This window comes from Brienomyrus brachyistius, chromosome 14, assembly GCF_023856365.1.
Source record: "Brienomyrus brachyistius isolate T26 chromosome 14, BBRACH_0.4, whole genome shotgun sequence".
Classification (NCBI taxonomy): Eukaryota; Metazoa; Chordata; class Actinopteri; order Osteoglossiformes; family Mormyridae; genus Brienomyrus; species Brienomyrus brachyistius.
This window is the reverse complement of record NC_064546.1, coordinates 23,303,830-23,324,395: the sequence shown is the minus strand read 5'-3', so window position 1 is coordinate 23,324,395 and position 20,566 is coordinate 23,303,830. Positions and strand designations below refer to the sequence as shown.

Sequence of the window (20,566 nt, the reverse complement as noted above, 5' to 3'; positions counted from 1 at the left end):
TTCTTTTGGAAGCTGGAAATATTTTGCTGTTGTACTATTTAAATGAACATATTTGACCTGAATTGCTTCTGGACCAGTGAATGGACAGACTCCTTGTCCCACGTCACACTTGCGTCCTTTATTGTGCTAATTTTATACAGCGAAGGCTGAGAGAAAGCGGAGCAGCAGGCTCGTTAGTGCGCTGGAAGTCCTCCAGACGCGGCAGGCCTGGCGGACACGTCCTGGCTAAAAGAGATGCGGGGGCAGGTCCCCCCGAGACGGGTAGGACGCCTGTGTCCCCGCCGCCTGCACGCTGACGGCCGCCACCTGATTGGCCCTCCTGGCCATCTCCTCCAGGGGCATTGTGGGATAGCGTGCTGTGTAGAAAGCCAGGGCCCCGATGAAGCTGTCTCCTGCCCCCTGTCCGGGAAGAGAGAGGAACAGCATCATTGCTCACACTGGATGGACAAAAGAAGTTTCCAGACTCAGTCTGCTGAATGCAAACGCTTCTTAAAAATTGCACAAACTATCTGTAGGGGGTGCTCTTACATTGCACTGGTAATTTTTCTGGACGTGTTTTTCCCTACAGACAAACCTGCTCGGGAACGAAAGGTGAGCGGCCTTCCTGTTCGCATGCTGAGAGCACGGACCGTATTCTACCACTGCCTGACTCTCCCTTATTTATGTTAAGTAGATGTTACTCAGACACACTGAGTTTCGATGTTCACTGTGACATTCTGGGGACAGATGGCACAGCAGGGAGCGACTGAGGACTGAACGGTGTCCCTGAAAGGGAGCCGCTTGATTACACCAGCAACACGTACGACTGGGCAACCCCATGAGTCACTTCAGATGAAACCGATTGGGTAAAAACGTAGCTCACTGATTGGCTAGTAATGCGCGTCACCCTGTGTGATTTGTATATGGCCAGTGATCCCATGTGAAGAGAGCTGAGTGCAGATATGTGGACACTGGGGGGGGGGGGGGGACACGGCCCTGCTTCTTGGGCTTGGTCACGCTGTTCTCTGGCGGGGCTCCCCCTTGTCGGGCCTCCACGGCCTGAGGTCGGGCCTCCACGGCCTGAGGTCGGGCCTCCACGGCCTGAGGTCGGGCCTCCACGGCCTGAGGTCGGGCCTCCACGGCCTGAGGTCGGGCCTGAGGTCGGGCCTCCACGGCCTGAGGTCGGGCCTTCAGCCAAGCCGATGTTCTGCTTGCCAAACATCGGCCATTTTTGCACGGCTACAGGCCAGAAATCAAATTACTGTGAGTAACAAGTGAGACAGCATTGACCCGCAACTCTCACCGACATGTGTGGGTCCTGCTTCTGTCCGGAATTCCCCACCATGTCTGTGTGTGTGTGTGTTTGGGTTGGTGGGTGCTGGTTTCGAGTGGGGAGACAAAGCATATCCATGGCATTATGGGTGTTACAGGCTGGGCCATTCAGGCCTGTGATTTCCCAGCAACCCCTGGGAGATAAATCTCTCTGTCAGACATCTGTAAAATCGCTGCGGTACCGGCTGCAGAGACAAAACGTCAGGAAAGGTTCAGTGCCTCTGAGGAGCGGGTGGCCGGGGGAAGGGGGGGGTGGATTGCTGATGGGAAAGCTCAGAGGAATGTGGCGAAGCTCTCAGTTTTAACCGCACACGGCCAGGATGCCGGCTCACACAGGCCTGGCCGATTACTCACTGGCCTGTTTTTACAGCTCGTCTGTGCTGCTTCCAACACCTTCTTTCCCCCCTACAGCTAGCCGGTCGAGGTTGCCCCCCCCAGTGCTGCATCCCCCTCTAAAGAGAGACTCCCATGTGCTAGGCCCCCGGGAGGGAGACGCCGCTGCTGTTTGATGACCACCCACCCCTGCACCCCGATTGGCCAGCCGATCCAGCATGGCCCACCCTGGGTGGTGGGGGTCTTACTCTGATCAGCCTTGGGATGCCTGATGCTGTCGGACAGTGCTGTCATGCTGCAGACGGGCGGGGGCTCAGGGAGGTCTGCTGATGGTGAGTGGAGCAGTCCAGGTGGGCTCACGATCATCTCTAATGGGCTCCTTAGGGGGGCCCAGCTGGCCTTCAGTCGAGGCCTGATCAAAGCTCATCACCCGCACACATGAACCTCCCCACGGTGTGCCTTTCGTGTGGCCTATCATGCTGCGTAGTGCTGGGGGGGTCATGCTGCCGTTTTCTGCCGGGAGCTATTACTAACTCCTGAGGCCAGAGGTCACATAAGAGTCAGAGTTTCTCCGAACGGGTGCCGGCCGGGAGACCTGACGAGGGAAGGCCTTCCCGGTGCAGCTGTGCATGCTGGGTAGTGGATTATGCTATGGCTGGTTCACATGGTGGTAGGCTGGGATACCGCATTGGTTTACAAAGCTACACCATGGACACGACTTAGCACTTGGGCTGCAACAACACGGGTGTGGTAAATCACACGCTGCGGTGAGGGTGGCCTGGAGAGGGAGAGGGAGGGAGAGAGACAGAGAGGGAGAGAAAGAGAGAGAGAGAGAGCCAGCGAGGAAGGGAGAGAGGGAGAGGGATGGACCATCACCGATCACCGTGGGAAGTGTTGCTAGGAGACCTCTCTTTTCGGGCCAGTGCCGCAAGTAGGCGCAAACTGGACGGTACCTCCACCCCCCCATCCGTGCCCGTCACCCACCGCCGACACGCCAGTCCTGAAGCCCGTAGTCACAGTCACCCAACTACAGCTTTATCGGTCACTTCCAGAAAAGCCCCCGCTGGGATCCTCCGCTGTTTTCCTGGTTCCGTCACACTCCGTCATTCCAGTTCTATTTCTGGAACCCCCCCCCCCCCCCCCACGAGTCCTCCAGCTCGGATGGGCCAGTGTCACCCTTGGCCTGGATGTCTGGAGGATGCTGGTCCATCCCCTGGCTACTTCCGCCCCTCAAGTCATGCGCCCCCCCCCCCCCCCCCACACCTGCTGACGGAAGACGAGGGGAACCGCTCACAGTGACGATGCAACGAGGTGCATGCTGTTTAGAGACAAAGGGGGTGATGCATATTCCAGCGGAGAACTGACAGCTGGACACATTCATCATCTTCTGCCCTCAGGACACCCGGAAGGTAAAGCCTACAACCTCTGTTCCCCCCCCCATGCCCAATGGTGGTGAGCTGGACTGGATTGGACAGAACCTGAGGGAACCATGAGAGTCACAGCCGGGCATATCCGGCGCTGACTCTCTCTGTGTGATTCACTGCGCGGCCTCCAGCTCGACCTCCTCCTCCGGTCCTCTCCCAGAATGCTTTGCGACGCGTGAAAAAAAACAGCAACAAAAAAAAAGCTCTCGCACTTTCACACGCCGCCTCCCACCGCCGGAGCGGCCGGGAGGATGTGCATTTCTGCCGCCGTGTGGCTGCCCACGGGACCGTGCCGCTCACAACAGTCGTAAACATTTAACCGTCTTTCAAACAAACAGAATCGATGAGAAATGGCGGAGAGAAACTCCGGGAAATGTGGGGGAGGGGGTAATTAGCCGGATTACTGGAAGAGGGGTTGGGGAATCCAAAGAAAAGTTAAACAAGGCGAGATTTACGGCAGTGGTGGTATCTTGCATCAAAGCTGGGCAGGAGCGCGGTGATGGCAGCCCTGACCGCAGGCTACCCGTGTTCTGCTGACTGCGCGGGGCTGTGGGGTGACTCACAGGCCGGGGCATATCCCCCCTGCACCACACACGCTCCAGCTGCTCCTAAAATCCCCGGGGGTGGGGGGAAGTGGAGGCTGTAAACAGTGCATCTGGTTTTCATCTAAAGCACAGGTCAGCTGAGACGGCATGGATAGATCTGTCCGGTACCGAACGGGACCCAGGGCCCAATCACTAGGACGAATCGGGGAAGTGCGGGCCAAGGAGGTCCAGGACGTGACATTCCTGCTGGGCCTGGCATGCCTGAAGGGGGGGGGGGGGTTGGAAAAGGTACTATCCCAGTGAGTGGGACGGATACAGATAGATTAAGTTTCCCATCTCTGAAGCTTGGAGTTAAGAAACTCCCCACCCACGGCACGGACAGACTCTCCAAATGACGTCCAGCTCGGTCGCAGTCAAAAGTCAATCGATCACATCTCTGTCCGTGTAAAATTATTCAGTGCAATTCTGCCGCCACACGTCCGTGCTGATTAATATTCAGCGCTGAAAAGAGAGGAAAAAAAACTGAAATAAACGAAAGCGCGGGGGCGGTGGGTCAGCGGCGAGGGATGAAGGGCTGCAGGGGAGTCCTGCCGGTGGTAAGTGGAGGCGCTGGGAGGCCGGCGACTGGGAACAGGAAGCGCACGCGTTCGTACTCCGGCAAGGACAAAAGATGCAGCGGCGGCCGGGATGAGTCAACCCGTAAACGACGAGAAAGAGAGCGAAGTGATGGAAGAGAAATAACGGCGAGTGGTGATTTTCACCGTTTAAATAACAAGTTCAGGAGTCTCCAAGGGCTGTTGGAAGAATAATATCGGTAACTCGGTGTATTCATTAAAGTGCAATTTGTGATTGGTTAGAGATGAGGCTCCGCCCACAAAGGGGCAGGGTGTGCAGACCGTACCGTGGTGTCCAGCGGCGTGACGGGCTTGGCAGGGATGTGCCGGGGGGCGGGGTCCTGCGCCGTCAGCACTACGCAGCCCTGGGGACCCAGTGTGATGATCACGGAGCCACACCCCCGCTGCAGAAACTCCTCCCCTGCCCTGGCGGCGTCCTCCACGCCGCGGATCGCCACCCCCGTCAACAGCTCCGCCTGTGGGATCAGGGTTAAGCAAGTAGGGTGATCACGGGTTCGAATCCCAGCAGGCTGCTTTACCCGGGGTGGGGCAGTGTAAGAGTGGACTGGGCTGTGAACCAAAACGATCCCTTTAGCACGTCAGTGACCACGCAGTGTCAGTGCTGTACTCGGGAGCCGCGGACGCCCCAGGCGTCCATGACAGACACATGAAAGACCTTCTAGAATGATCCACCAGCATGCCCATCAGTCCTCCAAGGCGTTCCTAAAAATAGACTTATGACAAATAAGGGGATGGGGCACGTGAGCATGAAAGCATGCTGTTTTTTTTTTGGGGTGGGGTGGGGGGGGTGAGCAAGCCCTCCAGCAGAGCTGAGTCAGCCCCGGCACATCTGCCCCACGGATGGGTTCCCGGCAGTCATATCGGCCGCCTGTCAGTCCCAGTGGCTCAGACGTGTTGGAAAGCCCGCAGGCAGTCGTCTTCATGCTGCGCTCGCCTGGGAATGGCACCCCCAATGGGGGGGGGGGGGGGGATTGTGTTCCAACAGGCAGAGACACTGCCCAGCTTCACAGGGCAGCCAGGGTTCAATCAGCCCTCTGACACTCATCACGTGCTCGCGGCTCCTACCTCGGACTCATTGCAGCAGAAGATGTCTGAGGTCCTGCAGAAGTCAGCATGCAGGCTGGCGATGGCAGGGGCAGGGTTGAAGATGGTCTTCACTGTCGGAGAAGGAGCAGAGTGTCACCCGGGAGATTCCGGGCTTCAGCAGGTGACCTTTCTCCCAGTTAGAGCATCGGGTCTGGAACCAACAACCTAGTGACTTACGCAGGGTTAGGGTTGCAGCCCAGAAGAAAGGTTTCGGATTTCCCGCCATCCTCCCTGAGGGCATGACAGGAAGTGACCAGAGAAAAGCCCCCCTCGACCCAGATACGAGGCGAGAGCAGCCAAAGGCACAGCCTGCAGGGGGCCGACCCACTCGGCTCGCTTCAACTCTGTGTCTGCGTGTCTGTCTGTCTGTGTGTATGTCTGTCTGTGTGTATGCCTGTCTGTCTGTGTGTTTGTTTCTATGCTGTGCGTCTGTTCTTACTGTGTGTTTCTGTCCGTGCTGTGCGTGTATTTCTGTGAGTGCATACGCCCACTGGCCGCATCGCTCCTTGGGGTCAGGGCAGAGAGAGAGCGCGGAACGGTTTGTGAGCCGAGGAGGACACGTCAAGCATGCAGCTCAAACATGCAGAGGGGCGCAGCTCAAACATGCCACCTTACGGCGGAGATGCAAAAAGCCCAATCAAGCACCTCTCTGTCTGGGCCCTTGGGTCTTCCTCATCTTCTGCTACCTCCTTACTTATCTTACCACACTGTCACTCAAAGGAGTAAGAAGAGGACTTCAGAGAGCGCTCTCTGAGGATGCCTCCCTAAAGCGCGGCCAGAACTTCGTCATGCCCCGTGCTCCCACTCCTAGTTCTCGGACCTGCAGGCATTCCCTGGCCCTGCCAGCCCCACCCCCCCACGCAGCCCTGTGGCCACAAACATATGCATACATTATATTTCATATGGGCCGAAGTGATTCATATCTCAGCCGCCCGTGTTGTTCGGAGACCTTGCCACGTGTCTGACGTACTGCTGACTGGACCGAAAGGCTGCGACTTCATTGGAAAAAACACGGCTGAGGCCACGGCCCGGCGCGTCTCGGCGAAGCCTCAGCTAGCGATCCCGGACGAAATAGCTGTTGGACCCTTGAGTGTGACTGTTACAAGTCCAGGTGTTTTGTTCCCACAGAAACATCTGGCTGCCCTCACACCCGGAGGCCTCCGTACAGGGCTGAGTCACGTCTGGCAAAGCATGACGTCGCGTCTCTACATCCCAGACAGAACCCAACCCCGGGGGTGCGTGAGAGCCTGCCGTGGGTCTGCTGGCTCGGTCTGTCACCGCTGAGTCACCTACGGAGGGCTGGGAGTCACGAGAGCTGTCACTGCCGCACCCTCCCCCCTCCCCCCGGCTCGGAAGAAGGAGGGGCCATGGGGGTGCTAATGTGTGGTATGAGAGGGAGCTGTGTAGGGAGGAGGGGATTAACCTGTGACCGGGGAGGGGGTCCTCAGATTGGGCACCAGGCCAGTTCTCTATTCCTGATAAGTGTCACACTCCCATTTGTCCTGCTGCTTTGGTTCTTTATTCCTGCCCCTCCCTTCCTCATTGAGTAGCAAGCTCCACATGTGTAACTCCAGGTGCCCCCCCCCAACCCGATCTAGTATGGGGGGGGGAGGTGCACACCATCTGAAGGAGCCATCTGTGGACGGCTCCCATCCACGTCACTGGCGATCCGGTGATGTGACGGAGGGATTCGCGGAGGAGAGTGACCAGCACAGCCCCCGCTCTCCTGGTGCGTCACGCATCGCGTCGATAAGCATCTCCTCTAATCTGTTTGTGCTCTTTAATATTCATTCATTTTAATCAAAAACCGCTTTAAGGATCCGCTCCGCTGATGCATGTGCACTTATTTAACCAGGCTTTGTAGAATGAATGGGGAATGAAAGGGAGGGACTTGCTCGAGCAAGTGATTGAACACCGAGCCAGCCAATCAGAGGCAACCTGAGCCAGGCTCCTGCAGCTGTCCAGTGGGTCACCCGGTGGGGATTGCTGGGCAACAGGAGCAGACTCACCCCCCCTGTCCCGTGCCATGCGGAGTGCCTGGAGAGTGACGTCCGGCTTGATTTCCAGCTGACAAACCAGGACCTTTGCCCCACCCAGTGCCGGCTCCACGCCCTGCAGCTCCTCCTCCCCCAGCAGCAGGTTGGCCCCAGCGACGATAACAATGGCGTTCTCAGCTGCAGACGTGGGGTGCAGTCACAAAAACACTGGTGAGAGTCCTGACCAAGCGTGTATACACACACACACACACACACACACACACACACACACACACAGAGCACGAGTCCAGGACACGCGTCAGCTCTTGCCAATCGATCTCCGCACTGATTGGCTGCCCGCTTCGATCTGCGCACTGATTGGCTGCCCGCTTCGATGTTCGCACATCTTGTCCCTGCTGTTGCTTCCTCATTCTCTCACTAACAGGCTGCTCGTACGTCACCCGCTGCCACCCACTCAGGTCACTCACAAAGAGGAAATGGGGGCGGGGGAGCACAGCATACTCCCGGTTACGGCTCCAGAACCTTCCGTCATTTAGGGGGACCCTTCCTGATTGGGTTCCCATTCAGCGGCACCCACCCCTGCTGATATCTGAACAGACTGGCCAGAACGGTTGCTCCTTTCTGACCGGCGCCTGGGTGAAAGGCACCATGGCAAAAGCGGGGCGCGGCTGCACCTGAATTAGCCTGTTCGAAAAAGGCATGGGGAGGTGATGTCATCGGGCCAATAGGCGCAACCGAAAAGCAAGGTTGAACACACACACGCACACACACAAATCTGATTGTATTCATATCTTTGTGGGGACTCTCCATTCATTTCAAACCCTAATCCCAACATCGTGACCCTAACCCCAACCCATAAATAACCTAACAAAATACAAGAGCTTTGGTATTTTTAGTTTTTTCATTGTAGTTGCCTTTCACCCAAGGGACAGAGGACCTGAGTCCTTACCTTCATTGTTCACAATGATGGTGGCAGCACCTGTTGCTGCCTGCTCCGTCTGACTGACAAATTCTGTGGGGTGGGGGGCAAACAAAAAGGGGTCAGACGTCATGATACGGGAGTGGGCAGATTGTTCTGGAGCAGTGTGGGGTCTGTGTGCTACTTATAACTCAGGCCATACCTGTGGAGATGCCGTTATTCTTGAAATTCTGGATGTAGTTATCTCCAAAGAAGTCCTTCCCCACCTGGGAGAGTGAAACGGGAATAAACGGAGATGTCGGGGGAGGGGGAGGGGAAGAGGTTGCGGGTAAGTGGGCACGTGGGCCCCGCAAACGGCGAAACCGTAGCTCCAGCGGGGTCATGTTGAACTAAGCGCACTGCCGTCGAGTCGGCACTCTGCGGGGTCACATTCCATCCCTTGCCAGCGCGGCACAAGTCGAGCGATGCCTCCAGGAAGCAATGACCCCCATCTCCTGGTCCGCCCCCTCGCTGTGACGTCCTCCGCCCCCGGGGTTCGCTTTCATCCCTCGCTTCTCAACACAGACCCGGATCGTGTGATCAAAGGATTCGCTCTCCGTGCCAAAGCCGGGCTTTCCGGAGGGCCAGGCGAGAGGACCGTCCTCCCCCCGCCTGGCGTCTTTGAAGCGCGGCCTCACGGCGGTTCCCCGGCAGCCCTCGCCATCTCCACTTCCCTTATTGATCGCTCTCTGCGCTCCCAGGAACCTGCGCTATGCTTTTATCTTCTCCCATCTCCCTCCTTCGTTCTCCACCAAGCGGACGAACGCCTTGCCAAGGCACTGCGCTGCCACTCGCTGTCGGCCAACACGAGGTTCGGGGTACTAGTGGTCGAGAGTGGGGCACATGTGTCATGGAGAATTCGGGCAAGGACTGGACAGCCCAGCTTCCTGTGCCTCAGGACCCCAGTGTGCTGATTACAGCTCTGAGTTGTGCAGCAGTAAATACCGAAATTACGCAGACAGGTTGAAATGTGGCGTACATCTGTTAAATAAACGCGACTTGGAGGTCCGGTGCGAGGTTCTGTGTGGACCAAGTCATTCGAGGCCAGGGCACCACTCAGTACCTTACACACCATGGCCGTCTTGCTCCCTAGGCGCGCTGCCTGGACACACTGGTTGGCACCCTTCCCACCAAATCCGATGAAGAACCCATGACCGTGGATGGTCTCTCCAGCTTTGGGCAGACGGGGGGCCTGGCTGCAGAGAGACACACGTCACTTAGATGGGGAGGAGGGCCACAGACTGACACCCCCCCCATCACTCAGCAATGACATGACAGATTAGTCAAGGTATCAGGGTTGGAACGATGAAAACGGGACGACTGGAGATTTTCCAGTCCGAAGGGAATTGTGTCTCCCTCGTGACTGAGGCTTAAATGGCAATGTTACATGAGTGTTATGGATATTCAGGCAGGCTAGCAATTAAGTGCACAAGTTCACATAACATAAACATGCTAGCATGCTTAAGGTTCAGATCCCAGGGGAAACCTGGACAAGGAACCACCATCAGTGCTAATTACTCGCTGTGTGTCCTGCATGTATGGATTCTTGACAATCGGTGATGGTCAGAGTTTGCTTCACCCGGATGGTGAAAGCGGAGGTTGAAAAAGGCTCTGAAAGGTTCTGAAACTCAACATAGAAGTTGAGAAAGTAGCACGGTGCTTGGCTGACATGTAGCTAAACAGAAAATGTCCCTTTTTTGGTTTTATCATGCTTTTCTCCAAATCAGACAAATCGTCTATTATCACGTCCTTCAAAAGGAAACAAGGAAACTTAGATCTCTGTTAGTCAGTTTGGTTTGGCCCGGCTCCAGGACTCCCTGGTCAACGAATTTCTTCAGAAGCTCATGGTGATAAACGTGTTTTAATCCACTTGCTATCTGCATCTGTGTGCGATCGGCATGCATGCAGCAGAGGGTGGAGCCTTTACAGTAAGTCTGCTAAAAACACCCCCTCCCCTTATTTTGTAAGAATGGATTCAGGGGATTTCAGCTTGTTTTTGACATAACCCTGCTCTTTGATTTTTCCCGAAATCTTTCCATGCGAGTTCACAACCACAAAACATTTTTTAGGATTTAGAGCGTTAAATGAAAATAATAAACAATCTGGGATATTTTTATTACTTTTCAGCTGTGCTGTGGCGCTGTTCCTAAACTGCTTCTATTTATGATTTGGTAAACAAGTAAAGGATAGTGGCGAGTCAGAGCTGGTAAACATGCCCCAGCACTGAGTCAAAACAGGGGCAGTCAGTGACAGTTTGGTGTCATACAAGCTGGTCTGAAAGTCTCACTCCCCACCCCTGGCCAGCAGAGGCAATGCCATGCTAGGCAGAACCCTCTGTGTTAGGCCACGCAAGTGAGGTCTCCCTGTCACACTGTCCATCCATGAGCGTGGAATGTGGCCCTTCCTTATCGCCCAGGACACACCCGAGCTTGCTCGATCCCAGGACACCCGCCCTCCTGTGCACACGAAACGCCCCAGCCTCACCCCTGTGCTTACACCAGGGCGTCACGACACGGTAAAGATGACGGTCAAGAGATGCCTGCACACAGAAAGAGAGAAAATTAAGGAGGGAGAGACAGAGAGAGAAGAAGAGAGGAAGAGAGAGAGAGCACGTGGTTCAGTCTCTAGAGAACGTCGTCTTTTGACTTTTTTGTAATCGTTTGAACTCGCACCCACAGGTCCTTCGCTGAAAGGCAGCACGCGGTCAGAAAACTGTTTAAGGAGACAGAACATGTTCAGTTTAGTGTATGATTACATTCCTTACTGTCTTTGCATGTAGTTTCAGCTCAGCTCACGCCCTTTCTAATTAACGACACCCTTACACTCAAATATTCTTATAAGGTCCCTTTTGTAGGTTTGCGTGTATGTGGGGGTGGGTCCGTGGGGGTTAATATACATGCTCTATTCAGGAACACAGCCAAGTCGCAGATGTGTAACACATATAAGGTGGATTAAGGAGATGATGAAACAGGTATGCCTTCATCGCGGGAGAAGGTCCCCTCTGTGCCCTGGAGCGCAGGCTTAACTCCACTGGTTTAGCATTAACCGTTCGGCAGTAAGAGGGGGTTACGTGTAACTCGTAAGCTATGTAATTTGCTCCGGATAAAAGCACTGAGAGAGCGAATGATGTCAGGTAATCCCGCCTAATTCGACCCAACAGTGGTGTCTTCGGCACCCCGTGAGGCCTGCTGCCCCCAGAAATCCCACCACCGCGGCAATTACCGGTGCGAGCGGCAAGAGCATCTTGGCTCTGCAGAAGCCTGTGCCCCCCCCGTCTATTCTTAGCAAAAATGCAGGTGTCTTGCGGCGTGTCAGACGGGAAAGGCTGGGCCAGCCCGGGCACACACTCCCAGACCCCACACCCCTGTGACGAGGGGACTGTAAGCTGGGATGTGCAGCTCACTTCTATGGAAAGTACCCCCCCCCCCACCTGGCAGTTAGCCGGTAACAGAAGCTCCGCACATCGGCATTCTCGGTGGCAACGGTGGCACAGAGCCGGCTCTGGGCACCAGGTGGCGCTGTGTGGCTTTGGCAGGAGGCGGCCGAGCAGCATCGAGTTTGCGTGGGGGTGTCTGCTTGGGGGGGGGGGGGGGGGACTGGGACTTGTCACTCCATCTGTCACAAGCACAGAAACATCCGCCGCAGAGACAACTGGATTGCAGACATCAAAGTCGAGCACATCACTTTGATGGATTAAAAAAAAAAGTCTTTCATTTCTTGAAAAAAAAAAACACAATCGGCTTTTCTCGCTCTTCCCATAATTGATAGCGTGCCCACCCGAAAGGGAGCAAGTGGGGGGGGAGAAAAATCTGATAAGTTTGAGTGCCAGCCACACTCGCAGGGAGAGTCACAGCTGCTCTGGAAGGAAACTGGAAAGGCGGCAGGATGATGCTGTTTGCCATAAATTAAATCGGATTAGAAAAAGACGACAGAACATTAAGGGCCTGGGGCGACATCAGGCCTGCAGGCAGGACCGTGCTCCAGTCCCGGAGGCCGCATTCGGGATTGCGACATTTCAGAGTTGTATCACATGGTGCATTCAATGTCGCATGCCGACCGGGAGCGCCGTTGCCTCGGAACGCTGGCCTGCCGCGAGGACGGCTTTCTACCGCTCCCCGCCGAGTCGGCTCCGGAACATTCCGATTCCCCACGCCGTGCCCTCGCCCCTCTCCCGTCGGCTCAGCTGCCATGCTGCTGGGGACGAGGCCGTGGGATGAGCAGGAAGCTGTCTCTACCACCGCAGCCGGTGGTTTCCTGCCGGACGGCTCCAAGGTCCGTTACTTTGGTTCTGGGCCATGTTGAGAAAGCGAGGGGTGGGGGGGGTCCAACTGTGTTGGGTTACAGGCGGCAACGGGGGCGGACAAGCGTAACAACACCGCCCCCGAATTCTGGGCAGATCACTGGAGCAGTTCCCCCTGCCGCGCTTTTCCTCCAGACTGGAAAGGCCCTGTCGTTATTTTAGAAATGTGACCAGTGTGAGTGACGGATAACACGGGTCCTGTGATTGGCATGCGTGCCCCATCCAAAAATACACAGCAACTGTGGTAGAATGTTGTTACAGAGACACGTAAACAAAGCAACATGCGATCGTCTTTTATTGTTAATTACAGATATCAAATATCGATGAGGTCGATGCATGAACACGCCGGCACCCACCCAAGGGCAGCGCCACCACGGTTCGCTGTTCCTCCAGCATCCTTCAGTTCTCCTTCTGACCATGCTAAACCCGTCAGCATCCGGAGGAATAAGGAATATGAGGATGTCCCTGATCCTTGCACGGCCCTAGCTCAAACCCAGAATCCCCAGGAGGAGCATGTGTTCACAGCGCCCCCTCGAGGGACTGAAGCTAGACCAGAAGTGGGGTAAGGTGTCTTACCTCACCAGGTCCGTCATACAAGACCCCACTACCACCACCTCGTAGGTCCTGTCCGTCATGACCTGAAGTAGGGAAACATGAGATAAATTTTGGCGCTTAGCTAACACTAACCCTACTTGCTACTTGACCCTGAGAAGTTCAGGTTAAGTACCTTATTAAATGAGGGTATAGCAAGCCCCCCCACCGCCCCCCAGACTGGACACCTTGGCATCCTTCACCATGGTGCTGGGGGACTCAATGTGTTAGAACACTGTGCCCATGAAGGTTGTAGGTTCAAATCCCAGGGCTGGCAGGGTGATTTCACCATTGGACCCTTGACCCCAGTTGTTCCAGGAACTGTCTGACCTTGCATTCTCAATTACATGTTGCATTGTATAAAAGCATCTAAAATGCTGCTCAATGACATCCTCTTCAATATATATTACTAAGGCTGAACATGTATTTGGAAATCAGTCAGGAGGAAAATGCCTTTCCTGGGACCCGAGCCTATGATCTTCTGGTGATTACACATGATCTTTAACCCCAGACTCTGTCCCTTGCAACACACCCCCACCCTGCTCCATACCCATCTAGGCTATGTGTATCTGCTCAGCACAAAAATAGAGCGTTTTATTTTACACAAAGCTTTCCTTTTGCCAGCAATACCCAGTCCATTAATTGAGTTTGAAGAAGCCTTAGCGCTGCAGCACGGCGAGTCTTTAATGCGATCCCCCCGTGCGCGTTCACCGACGAGTGCCAGCCAGCTAATCTCTTCAGATCTCGTCTCGGAGGGCCGGCCCCGCTGGCTAAGGGGCAGCTCAGTTTCAAAGCCGGGGCCCCGCATTCACGGGCTGCTCCTCCACGCGGTTATTAGATCCCCAGCTCGCATTTCATTACGTTACGGCCCGAAGATTGGGGACCGATCTGACATGTTTAACCCTGCCGCGAAGCTGCCCTCCTTCAGGCAGGGTGGCAAGTAGGAAAAAAAACGAATTCGCCCTCAGGTGGTATCAGGTACTTTTCACAATAAGGAGAGGAAGCCGAGGGGGTGGTCTAACCAACCGGATTGCCATTCACGGCATTTGAGGGACATGGTAACGTTACAAGAACGCCACGTCCGCGGCGAGAAGCCACGCGCGCACCGGCATCACTGCCGCGTGATTCGTTAATTCTGGATGTAGCCGCGATGTTTGCCAGACAAAAGGCTGCGGTTTTTTTTTAAAACGGTTGCTTTGTTGCACCGCTGCTCACAACAGCCCTCCATTGTTCCACTCGAAAGCTGACGGGCTGCATAACTGCGGCAGACGGCGGAGGAAACTCCTCTTTTCAGAAGGCGTCGACTCCGTTTGGAGCAGTGGTACCTCTCACACAGCCCCGGGAGAGACAGACTGTCTGTGGTGCCATACAATGACAGCACTGTCGCCATTTCCCCGGATACAGCTTATTTAACGATATGCAACCAACTTAATCCCATGTAATGTGAGGGGTCTTAGAGCTGCTCATTATATATATTGTAAACTATTCTACCCTTCGTGCCAAATTCATGACACTTTGTTTCAGAATGCATGATCCCATTTGCAGTGCAATTTAATAAGATACATATATATATATGTAGGTAGGTAGGTAGTCCAACACTGTAGTTTCCCAGAGGTCATAACAGCAGTTTTAAAATTAATGTGGACAATATTAATAAAGGGACAAGAACTAAATACTCTTAGTACACATATATTAATCGTTGTATTTATCTAGCAAATACAATTGCGTGGACATGAAAATAGAAACAAACTTTAATTTCAGACGAGTGTATTTGCTCGTACGAGTCAGCTGAGAACCTGACGAGCACCGGACAGCGAAGCATCCCGACCTGGACACACGCTTTCCGTTTTCACTGCAGAAGATGTGTGTAAAGACTGATAACAACAACAATTTTTTTCAGTGAATAATGTCATGCCGTAGGACTTGCTACTGAAATTAAATGTTCAAAATATTACCGATTTTCCAACTTCTTGGCTGTCGTGGTTATTTCACGATTCTCCCACTGACCAAAGTGCATTTCAACGCCTTCATATTCTATTACAGAAACATATCAGCAACGAAGGACCCCTAATCAATACGCGTTATTGCCTTTACGGATAAAAGTGCAAATTAAAACATAAATAAAATATCTACTTAACAAGACTGGGAAAATTATGAAACATTATTTTTCATGGTTACTATTTTTCCAAAATATATATTATATATTGCTAAAAAAATTCTGTTAAATTCCTTTAAACAGGCAAAAATATGGACAGTCCGCTTTTTCGGAGGCCAGAAGGACCCCGGAAAACATTTACCAGATTAGTTGGAAGCGATTGGAGCGGGATGTGTTTTTATCTCACGTAAATATTGTCGGGATTTCGTTTGAAAAGCAGGTACTGATAATCGTCTTGTTTTATACGAAATGTTCGTCTTTCCCCCCACATGTACTCGAAGGCTAATATATCTCTGTTCACCGTGTTCGCAGAAAACACTCACGGAACCGTTTCTTTTTCCTGTTCAAAGCAAGTAGCTAAATAAGTGTTGCTAGTTTACCTTGACTTATCGATGACTGGACAGCTTCTCTATTGATACCTCGAAGATGGCTAAAACATGTAGCTGCAAGCAGTCCTGCCCACCCCCATTGAAATATATGTCACAGGTGTCCATGTGTGTTGCTATATTTGGTATTATGAATTTATGTCTTCAATTCAAATTCAGAACACAAATGCGTTATAAACTCAGCTCTATCTATCTATCTATCTATCTATCTATCTATCTATCTATCTATCTATCTATCTATCTACATTCACGCACGGCTCTTTGTATCGCAGAAATGCTCGTCTTACTGTCATTGTATCAGTTCACCTCAGAAGTGGCACAGCTACATTAACATCTAGATATGAAAATATAGTATTTTGTTCGGAGGCGCTCTTCTGTTGTGGGTCCATATCTGGGACACCAGTGTTAATATTACTGAGAGTAACGCGTGCATTACGCGCTGGTTATGTATTCACCATGTGGTCATGTGATTAGATCTGAGAGATTGTTTGTCTTTCGTTTTCATGTAGTAATTAAAATCTGTGTTTGGCAAATGCACAACACCTGTGTTGTGTGGTGTTGGTGACTCACTGCAGTAGTTTCAGGGTGATGGAAATGCTTTGACCTTGTAAAAGGATGTTACCTGCACCCAGAAAGTCCCTGTAGGCTTCCTGTAGTCAGTCCCAGTGGGTATCAGTGCAGGTATCCTGAAGATCTAATCATTCTCTTTTTATCTTTATGGGACTCTTGACAGAGATCCACGATTGGAAAATGAATAGCTTGTCCCCTGAAGTGGCACTGAACCGCATCTCCCCAGAGTTGCGCCCCCTGCTGTCCAGTGTGGTACGCAATGGTCGCGTGGGCCTGGACTCCACCAACTGCCTGCGTATCACCGACCTCAAGTCAGGGTGAGTTGAGACCCCAGCCTGCCCCCCACAGGGGCCTAGGTCAGTTCCAAGCCTCTGCTGAACCACAGGTCTCTTTCCCGGAGACATTGCATGAACAACAGCTTTCGACCGGCACGCCTTGCCACTTGTGTGCCTATACGTTGTGCGCATTGCAGAGTACATACACCGCTGCTTCGCTAATGCCGTGATTAGAGATTAACTAATGATTAATTTTCGTCTTGGCTCACGCTATGCATCAGTGTTTCCGGCTGATGAAAAACACAGCATCTTGTTATCATAATTTAAGAAAACTATCAGGAAAATCATCACCGTTTTGCTTGCAGCAGTGGCTTTGTAATTTGAGATTTAACTCAAAATTCCAAAATATTAAACCTAATAAGGTTTCAGTCTGCGACAGAAGTTTACAGAATTGTTTAACACTGGTAAGGTGAGTAACGTTTTTACAGACTCTGCTGGAGGTAGTGACGTGCAGGGGGAGATGTGTGCTTCAGCTAGTTTGGACACTGTGCCTGTGATCAGAATGTCACCAGTTCGAATCCCAGGGTCGGCTGGGTGATGTCACTGTTGGGTCCCAGAGCAAGACCTTTAGCTTTTCCATATTCAGAAGTCTATGTCTCCTGAATAAAATGTATACATACTGGTAACAGCAGGTGGCTTATCTGCTCAGAGAGAGCCAGCTGTGAGAGATTTCACGAGACTGGCAAGTGATCTGATGCATATTTTCTGATGACTAATACGATAATAAATCAGGAAGAGCACAGGCTGATTTGACGGGGGGGGGGGGGGGGTTGTCAGTATGCAGACTCTGCTGTCCTTGGGCCCCTCGGGGACACGTGAGTCCCCCCCCCCCAGGGTAACAGCGCAAGAGTGTTGTGCAATCAACTGGCCTGGCAAGCCTGCTTTTGAGAAGTGGGACGAACGCACCCCACCTCGCCACACCGCACCACATGCTCTCGCCGGGTGTTGAATGACATGACGAGAGAGGTCGGCGATGCATGCAGTCAGATGTTCGCCCCGGGGCCACACTGCCGGCCCTTCCCTGTCCCGCCCACCGTTACCGTGGCGTCTCCCGCTTCGTCTTCCTCACCTCACATCTCTGTCGTCTCTCCCCTCCTCCCACCCCAGATGCACATCGCTGACCCCGGGCCCTTGCTGTGACCGATTCAAGTTGCATATCCCCTATGCCGGAGAGACCCTCAAATGTAAGCCCCCCCCCGCCGTGTGACTCCTGCTAGTCCCCGGGTCCCCGTGTCTGTCCTCGCCCAGCTTTCATAGGATGTCTCCTTGCCCTGGAGTTCCTCGCCGTCGGATCTTCATGACGTACTGGGTGGGTGGTCCCACCCAAATGCCAGGCTCACCTTACAGACCTTCTCTGACTAAGAAGCGCCATTTGCATTATTCTTTAATGGCCCTCACCGATTCCCATATGCGGTCACATAGCTGCTTATTCGCATGACCCCTCCCCACCTGCCCCCCGCACTGGACATTTGAGCTCCTGTCACAGATGTTGGCTGATGTCATCGAGGTGGCTTTTTCCATTGCTTGCCATGTTTCTTCACCACACACCACATTTCGCTTGGAATTCTAAACCACGCCCCCACGGTTTGCGGTAGTTGCGTCAGCTGGCACACTTGCACGACGAGCTGGTTTAAATTAACTCAAGTCAGCTGCCTGTGGTGATACCTCAGAGGGCCGAATCGTGTAGCTGCAAAGCAAACGCAGGTGACAGGTGTCCTTGTGTGTCACTCTGATAAATAATTAGAACTGTTTCTGTCTTATCTGTCTGTTCGTCTGTCTTTCTATAAACATTCAAGTGCAACTCTTGATCTTGCGAAAATGCACATCTTACGGCCATTGTGCGAATGTACCTGTGTAAAGTCACACTGGCATAAATATCTACAGTAGTCTTACTGGGTTTGGAGGCCCACATCTGTGTGGGACACCAGTATTAAAGTTACTGTCTGTATTGCTTGCATTATGTGCTTGTTAACCGTTTAGCGTGCGGTCATGTGATTGCTATGTCAAAACCATGTTTAGGTCTGGGTGATTTTTTTTATGTGCTGTTTGAAGCCGGCGGACTTGGAGCACGGCCTGGTTTAAATTACCGCCATCATGGCTTGTGGGACTTTCTGAGCCTCACTCAGTGCCAAGGATTTTTGTTACGGGCCATGCAGAAGTTTCTGATAATCTGCACCCCTTGTGGTTCCCGACCTGTGGAAAGGCTGCGTACTCTGGCTTCCCAATAAACAAACCGCTCACGTTTAATTTACGCTCCCCTTAGGATTGCGCCATGATGCACGCCCTTTGAAGCTCTTCCTGGAAGCACGTCCACATGCCGCAAAGCGGGAAAGTTCTGCTAAGGCAAATATGTTTTTAAGTATCCGAAAGCATGGGCCGGCCTGCTTTTAATTGGCCGTTTCTGTAATGTGCGTGACTCAGCGAGGTGAGCGCTTGCTCCCGGATGCTTAGGGCTGCGGGGGACCGGTGAGTGAGGCGCTGTTACTGTAAGGCCAAAGGGGGTGGGGGTCCCAGTAAATGTTTGTTGGGGGACCACCTCCCAAGTGCCTATGGTGTCTCTCACTGAGCCTCAGTCACTGGTTGGGGGGCGGTTTCGGTGGGAGTTGGAGAGCTTCCACCTTCACTGTGTGGAAAAGTACTGCCCCCCCCCGCCCCATTTTTCTTCTCTTAATTCCCTCTCAGAAAACATACTGGGGATGACAAAAATAGATGATCAGTGCGAGATCAGAACAGTGGAGGGCTCTCGAATTAATACCTCCACTCCCTGTGACAAAGGCTTGGTGTGGCCACTGACATCACCCCCCCCCCCCGGCCTGTGGCGTAGGCCAGGGGATGCTTAAAGAGGCATGCTGTAGGACAAAGGATTTTCAGAGAGGGGGTCAGTCCTGCTCCCGCCTTTGCTTCTTTACCCTTTTCTGGGGGACTGGGGTGGGGGGAGTTAATGCATCAGAGGCGGATCGGTGCCTGAAATGGTGGGCAAGTGAGCAGAGGAGTGCCTGAACCGGCGGGCGGCCGGGTGGGCAGAGGAGTGCCTGAACCGGCGGGCGGCCGGGTGGGCAGAGGAGTGCCTGAACCGGCGGGCGGCCGGGTGGGCAGAGGAGTGCCTGAACCGGCGGGCGGCCGGGTGGGCAGAGGAGTGCCTGAACCGGAGGGCGGCCGGGTGGGCAGAGGAGTGCCTGAACCGGCGGGCGGCCGGGTGGGCTGAGGAGTGCCTGAACCGGCGGGCGGCCGATGGGGCAGAGGAGTGCCTGAACCGGCGGGCGGCCGGGTGGGCAGAGGAGTGCCTGAACCGGCGGGCGGGCGGGTGGGCAGAGGAGTGCCTGAACCGGCGGGCGGCCGGGTGGGCAGAGGAGTGCCTGAACCGGCGGGCGGCCGGGTGGGCAGAGGAGTGCCTGAACCGGAGGGCGGCCGGGTGGGCTGAGGAGTGCCTGAACCGGCGGGCGGCCGGGTGGGCAGAGGAGTGCCTGAACCGGCGGGCGGCCGGGTGGGCAGAGGAGTGCCTGAACCGGCGGGCGGCCGGGTTGGCTGAGGAGTGCCTGAACCGGCGGGCGGCCGGGTGGGCAGAGGAGTGCCTGAACCGGCGGGCGGCCGGGTGGGCAGAGGAGTGCCTGAACCGGCGGGCGGCCGGGTGGGCAGAGGAGTGCCTGAACCGGCGGGCAGGAGGCCGCCGCCTCAGAGCCATGCCCCTCACGGCTCAGCATTTTACCCATGTGGCGCCTACATACCAGCCTGGCATTCAGTCCGTTTACCCCCCTTTTACCACACATTAACCCCCTTTTAGCCGGCTTTTATCCCTTGCTTGCTGCCCATTTACCCCCTGTTTACCGGCCGTTTACCGCAGCTCCGTGTGACCGCTCTTTCTCTTTAAACTCTCTCACTTGGTCTCCATCACTGTGTGCCGGGGAAATGCCTCACAATGTCTTGTGAGTCGTGGCCCTTT

General features: G+C 54.0%; 2 protein-coding genes across 6 annotated transcripts in view; one reads left to right on the top strand and one right to left on the bottom strand.

The window, feature by feature from the left end:
• Window positions 1-93: 93 nt before the first annotated feature.
• Window positions 94-15,238, bottom strand: rbks (ribokinase). 4 transcript variants are annotated; one of them, XM_048974457.1, is made up of 9 exons: window positions 15,136-15,238; window positions 13,166-13,227; window positions 9,353-9,485; window positions 8,453-8,516; window positions 8,281-8,343; window positions 7,344-7,508; window positions 5,314-5,405; window positions 4,515-4,703; window positions 94-399 (listed from the first exon to the last, which is right to left on the bottom strand). In XM_048974457.1, the coding sequence occupies exons 2-9, from the start codon at window positions 13,222-13,224 to the stop codon at window positions 226-228; spliced, it is 939 nt and encodes a 312-aa protein (XP_048830414.1). In that variant the 5' UTR covers window positions 13,225-13,227; window positions 15,136-15,238; the 3' UTR covers window positions 94-225. The 4 variants fall into 4 exon arrangements, with proteins under 4 accessions (XP_048830414.1, XP_048830416.1, XP_048830413.1 ...); XM_048974459.1 differs by having other exon boundaries at window positions 9,362-9,485; XM_048974456.1 differs by lacking the exon at window positions 13,166-13,227 and having other exon boundaries at window positions 15,136-15,232.
• Window positions 15,239-15,449: 211 nt separating this feature from the next.
• The window catches only part of babam2 (BRISC and BRCA1 A complex member 2), a 51,315-nt gene continuing 46,198 nt past the window's right edge, over window positions 15,450-20,566 (top strand). The window contains exons 1-3 of one of the 2 annotated variants that reach the window (XM_048974449.1): window positions 15,450-15,555; window positions 16,455-16,608; window positions 17,734-17,810. In XM_048974449.1, the coding sequence (XP_048830406.1) occupies window positions 16,472-16,608; window positions 17,734-17,810 (214 nt within the window). In that variant the 5' untranslated portion in view covers window positions 15,450-15,555; window positions 16,455-16,471. The remainder of the gene's footprint in view (window positions 15,556-16,454; window positions 16,609-17,733; window positions 17,811-20,566) is intronic. The other variant, XM_048974450.1, reaches the window with a different exon arrangement.